General features: G+C 43.0%; 1 protein-coding gene across 1 annotated transcript; it reads left to right on the top strand.

Moving 5' to 3' along the window:
* Positions 1-709: 709 nt before the first annotated feature.
* LOC101680247 (olfactory receptor-like protein OLF3) lies at positions 710-1,663 on the top strand. The gene has a single exon (XM_004772075.1). The coding sequence runs from the start codon at positions 710-712 to the stop codon at positions 1,661-1,663; it is 954 nt and encodes a 317-aa protein (XP_004772132.1).
* Positions 1,664-5,249: the final 3,586 nt, after the last annotated feature.

Consider the following 5,249-nt stretch of genomic DNA (forward strand, 5'->3'; position numbering starts at 1 on the left):
GGAAAAAAAGGGTAGCAAAATGAAAAGAACAAGATGAAATGACCATTCTTCTCTCTCTCCTTGCAAAGACCAAAGACACCAAATTCTCAAAAGACCCTTATTTTCCCACCTTCCAGATTTCAAATCTACTAAAGGTTTTGCTTCCTTTTTTTATGTCTGAAATTGTGGACAGGATATGAGAGGAGAACCCAGAAAGGGTTACTCTGTCTCTGCCAGAGTGGGGCTCCTGCTATAACTCATGCTCATAAATGGAGTGCTACTGTCAGAAGAGTTTATGAAGTACTTTCCTCATAGTTATCTACATTTGAACTTAAACATGCCTGTGAGTTACGCAATCTTGCCTGTTTTGTACGTAGAAGTTTAAATATCTAACTCAATCTCGTCTCTGTTAAGTCATTAAAATAAGATTCATATACAGGTCCTTTAATTCCAGATTTTTCCATGAGACACCAGCCTTATTTCTTTCTTTATACATTTCATCATATTTTGTGCAATAAATATGGGTAGGGTTGTCCTTGAACTTTGACCCATGTTTACACAATGGGTGTTAGGATCAAGCCTATCATCTTGGCCCATATGATCAAAAATATCTAGCTATGGCAGATCATTAAGATGTTCATTCTCTTAAGAAGTTATTCTTATGGTTCTTTAATTCAAGAGATTCTCTTCTCTCTGACTCTCTGCAGACTACTAATCTTCACATTTGTTAATGGAAACAGACAACCAGACATGGGTGAGAGAGTTTATTCTCCTCGGCCTGTCCAGTGACTGGGACACACGGGTGTCCCTCTTCGTCCTCTTCTTGATCACATACACGGTGACAGTGCTGGGGAACTTCCTCATCATTCTTCTCATCAGACTGGACAGCCGACTCCACACTCCCATGTACTTCTTTCTCACCAACCTCTCCCTCGTTGATGTCTCCTATGCCACAAGCATCGTTCCTCAGATGCTGGCGCATTTCCTTGCAGCACATAAAGCAATCCCATTTGTGAGCTGTGCAGCCCAGTTATTTTTCTCCCTGGGCTTGGGTGGGATTGAGTTTGTTCTACTGGCAGTGATGGCCTATGACCGCTATGTGGCCGTGTGTAACCCCCTGAGATACTCGGTCATCATGCATGGAGGCCTCTGTATTAGGTTGGCCATCACATCCTGGGTCAGTGGTTCTGTCAACTCTCTCATGCAGACTGTAATCACCTTTCAGCTGCCCATGTGCACAAACAAATATATTGATCACATATCCTGTGAACTCCTAGCTGTGGTCAGACTGGCTTGTGTGGACACCTCCTCCAACGAGATTGCAATCATGGTTTCTAGCATTGTTCTGCTGATGACACCTTTCTGCCTGGTTCTCCTATCCTACATCCAGATCATCTCCACCATCTTAAAGACCCAGTCCACAGAGGGAAGAAAGAAAGCCTTCCACACCTGTGCCTCTCACCTCACAGTGGTTGTTCTGTGCTATGGCATGACCATCTTCACTTACATCCAGCCTCACTCCAGCTCCTCTGTCCTTCAGGAGAAGTTAATTTCTGTCTTCTATGCCATTTTAATGCCCATGCTGAACCCCATGATTTATAGTGTAAGGAATAAGGAGGTTAAGGGGGCCTGGCAGAAGCTACTGGGGCAATTATCTGTGTTAACATCAAAACTGGCAACTTGATGAATCCTGAGCATCACTTAGAGAAAGGAGCTTTGTCTGTGTTTTCTTCCACTTGGCTCACATATGGCAGTCATCATCTGCATTGCCTTGGCAACCAGGAAGGAGATGACGGTACATGTACTGGTGATGCTGGGTAGGAGGCTGGAGGTTGGGTTGGGGCATGGGTGTGGGTATATTTTTATGTCAAAGCAGCATGTTCAGTGGAGTTCAGCACAGCTGTAATTGGTCTTCCCACCCCTACTCAATCTCCATTCACATGGCCTGAGAGTACTGTTTGCTGTTTTGATTTGTTACATTGTTTGTAATTATGGACCTACTCATGGATCTTACTTTGGACCACTGGTTCTTACTTACCCAAATTTATTTATTTATTTGTTTGTTTGTTTTTAAGATATCTACTTATTTTTCAGAGAGTGAGAGAGAAAGAGCATGAGCAGGGGGAGCGGCAGGCAGAAAGAGAAGCGAGTTCCCTGCTGGGCAGGAATCCCAATGTGGGCCTTGATTCCAGGATCCCAGGATCATGACCTGAGCTGAAGGCAGATGCTTAACTGAATGAGCCACTCAGGCATCCCTACTCATCCAAATTTTCTATGAAGTTACCATGTTTCCACTGGGGGGGAAAGCATTTTCACATTTTATTATTTTTTTAATTTTATTTTTTCAGTGTTCCAAGATTCATTGTTTATGCACCACACCCAGTGCTCCATGCAATACATGCCCTCCTTAATACCCACCACCAGGCTAATCCATTCCCTACCACCTCCTTTCCAAAACCCTCAGTTTGTTTCTCAGAGTCCACAGTCTCTTATGGGTTCATCTTGCCCTCAGATTTCCCCCAATTTACTTTTCCTTTCTTTCTCCTTATGTCCTCCATGTTATTCCTTATGCTTCCCAAGTAAGTGAAACCATATGATAATTGACTTTCTCTGCTTGACTTATTTCACTCAGCATAATCTCCTCCAGTCCTGTCCATGTTGATAAAAAAGTTGGGTATTCATCTTTTCTGATGGCTGAGTAATCTTCCATTGTATATAAGGACCATATCTTCTTTATCCATTCGTCTGTTGAAGGGCATCTTGGCTCTTTCTTTTTTTTTTTTTTAAAGATTTAATTAATTTATTTGACAGAAATCACAAGGAGGCAGAGAGACAGGCAGAGAGAGAGAGGAGGAAGCAGGCTCCCCACCGAGCAGAGAGCCCAATGCGGGACTCGATCCCAGGACCCTGAGATCACGACCTGAGCCGAAGGCAGAGGCTTCAACCCCCTGAGCCACCCAGGCACCCCATCTTGGCTCTTTCCATGTGTACCCCAATGTTCATAGCACAAAGGCCACAATCACATTTTCACATTTTAGACTCAAATACTGCACAGCATATGTATCCACATCCAGTAACTGTGTGAGTCCCTGTTCTGAGGAAAGAGATGCTATCAAGGCTGCTAAGATGTCCTTTTGCTGGACCTGCTGCCTGTGCACATAGCATGTTGTCTGAGTGTGGGAGGTACCTCAGGAGAGGAGCATCAACTGAACATCTTGCTTTATAGTGATAGGAATATAACTAAGAGTTTGTACAAGGCAAAGCCATGGGAAAGCCACATCTGGGGCACTACAAACAGTTTGAGAGGAATTAATTGCATATATAAGGAGTACCACTTTAATGTTAAAACCATCCCATTTCTGAAATAAGTATTAGCTCTTTTCCTAGACTTTATATGCAGAATAACACATAAATTTTTACATAATGTATAAAATTTAAAAGAAGTAGTGAATCTTAGAAAGTACAGATTCCTCAGCCAAAGCCAAAGAAAGGTAAGACAACTTTATATGCATTAGATGAATCAGGGAAGTTATGCACTGTCTCCTTCTAGTCTCTATATTGAACACCTTCTCCCGTCTCTCCTCCCATGTACAGCAGGACCCTAGTTGGCCCTTGTATCCCAGTGAGGTGGAGTCATTAGAGTAAGACTTTGGGGGTGATTGCAGAAGTCTTCCTGTATGAAAGAACCAGAAAATGTTTATCTGGAGACCAGAAAAGTAGTACCAGTTATTGAAATGACGACAACCCAAAAGAGGACAGCCAGTGAAAAATACAGAGCTGGACGAGAGCACAAGAGTTCAAAAATTCCCTAAAGCCATGATTACAGGGCAGAGAAGAGGAAATAGTGACAATGTAACAGGCAGGAAAAGAGGGTCAGAAAACAGAGGGCACTGAATGCCAAATTATATTTTAACTTTATTTAATATCACTGTGTAACTAGCAAGGATTTTTAAGCAGGGATATGACTTGATAAAATTTACATTTTAGAATTACTACTCTTGCCAATGACTCAGAGGAAGAAGAAGTTAGAGGCCTGGAGACCAGCTGGCTGAATGCTCCAATGACACTATTGAGACATTAGAGGATGTCTCAATGATTTAAAAGAGATTTCAGGGGTGCCTGGGTGGTGGCTCAGTGGGTTAAAGCCTCTGCTTTCGGCTCAGGTCATGATCTCAGAGTCCTGGGTTCGAGCCCTGCATCAGGCTCTCTGCTCCGTGGGGAGCCTGCTTCCCCTCCTCTCTCTCTGCCTGCCTGCCTACCTGTGATCTCTGTCTGTCAAATAAATAAATAAAATCTAAAAAATAAATAAAAAGTAAAAGAGATTTCAAAGGACATTGCACTTCTGCTGGATGGCAGTTCCAGGTATGGAAGGAGGTATGGACTGCATACCCCCTCCAAAACCTCATTATCCTGGGATAAATATTATGTAAATCATGGAGTAAAGTGTAAATTTTACCACCATGAACAACTATATGTAAAATGGTAGGAGAGGGACACCTGGGTGGCTCAGTGCTTTAAGCCTCTAAGCCTTCGGCTCAGGTCATGATCTCAGGGTCCTGGGATCGAGGCCCACATCCAGCGCTCTGCTTAGCTGGGAGCCTGCTGAGCCTGCTGGCTCTCTGCCTGCCTCTTTGCCTACTTGTGATCTCTCTCTGTGAAATAAATAAATAAAATCTTTTTTTTTTTTTTTAATGGTAGCAGAAAGAGATAAAGAAGCAGAAAATCAGTAAAAAATCAAAGGTACCCATGACACACAAAGAAGGAAAGTGTGAAGATGCCATACACTCATTTCTGCATCCGGTGGACATGTTCTGACACTTCTTCATTGTTTATCGCAGCATCACTTTGCTGGCCATCTCCCATGCCTTTGCAGTCGCCCCTTCTTCCCCCTCTCCAACGTCAGCAGCCCAGGTGACCTCTCTGGTCCTGCTCCTCTGCTTCCATGCTCACTGATTTTTTTCTCAGCTCAACCAAGTCAACTCATAAGCAAACTTCATTTCTGTTTCTGTGTTCTTCATATCCAGCCTATTTACTTAATTTCTCTGTGCAGCGTTCAATCTTTATGGAAATTCTCATGCACTCATGACCCTGTCCATCTCTTCTCCTAGATCCTTAAACTTATTTGTGAAAGTTATTTAAAACCCCTGTGTGATTGTTCCTATAACCAAGTACATCTGATTCTGGTTCTGTTAATTCCTTTGTTCAACGACACTGGCTTTTTTTTGCCTTTTCCTCTGACCTTTCGTTTGGACGGGCAACTGAGTATTTTG

The sequence above is a fragment of the Mustela putorius genome, unplaced genomic scaffold (assembly GCF_011764305.1).
Source record: "Mustela putorius furo isolate JIRA1106 unplaced genomic scaffold, ASM1176430v1.1 tig00003845_pilon_pilon_pilon, whole genome shotgun sequence".
Taxonomy (NCBI): Eukaryota; Metazoa; Chordata; class Mammalia; order Carnivora; family Mustelidae; genus Mustela; species Mustela putorius.

Excerpts from the sequence above, each read along its gene's own strand:
- LOC101680247 (XM_004772075.1), top strand. The coding sequence starts at position 710 with ATGGAAACAGACAACCAGACATGGGTGAGAGAGTTTATTCTCCTCGGC.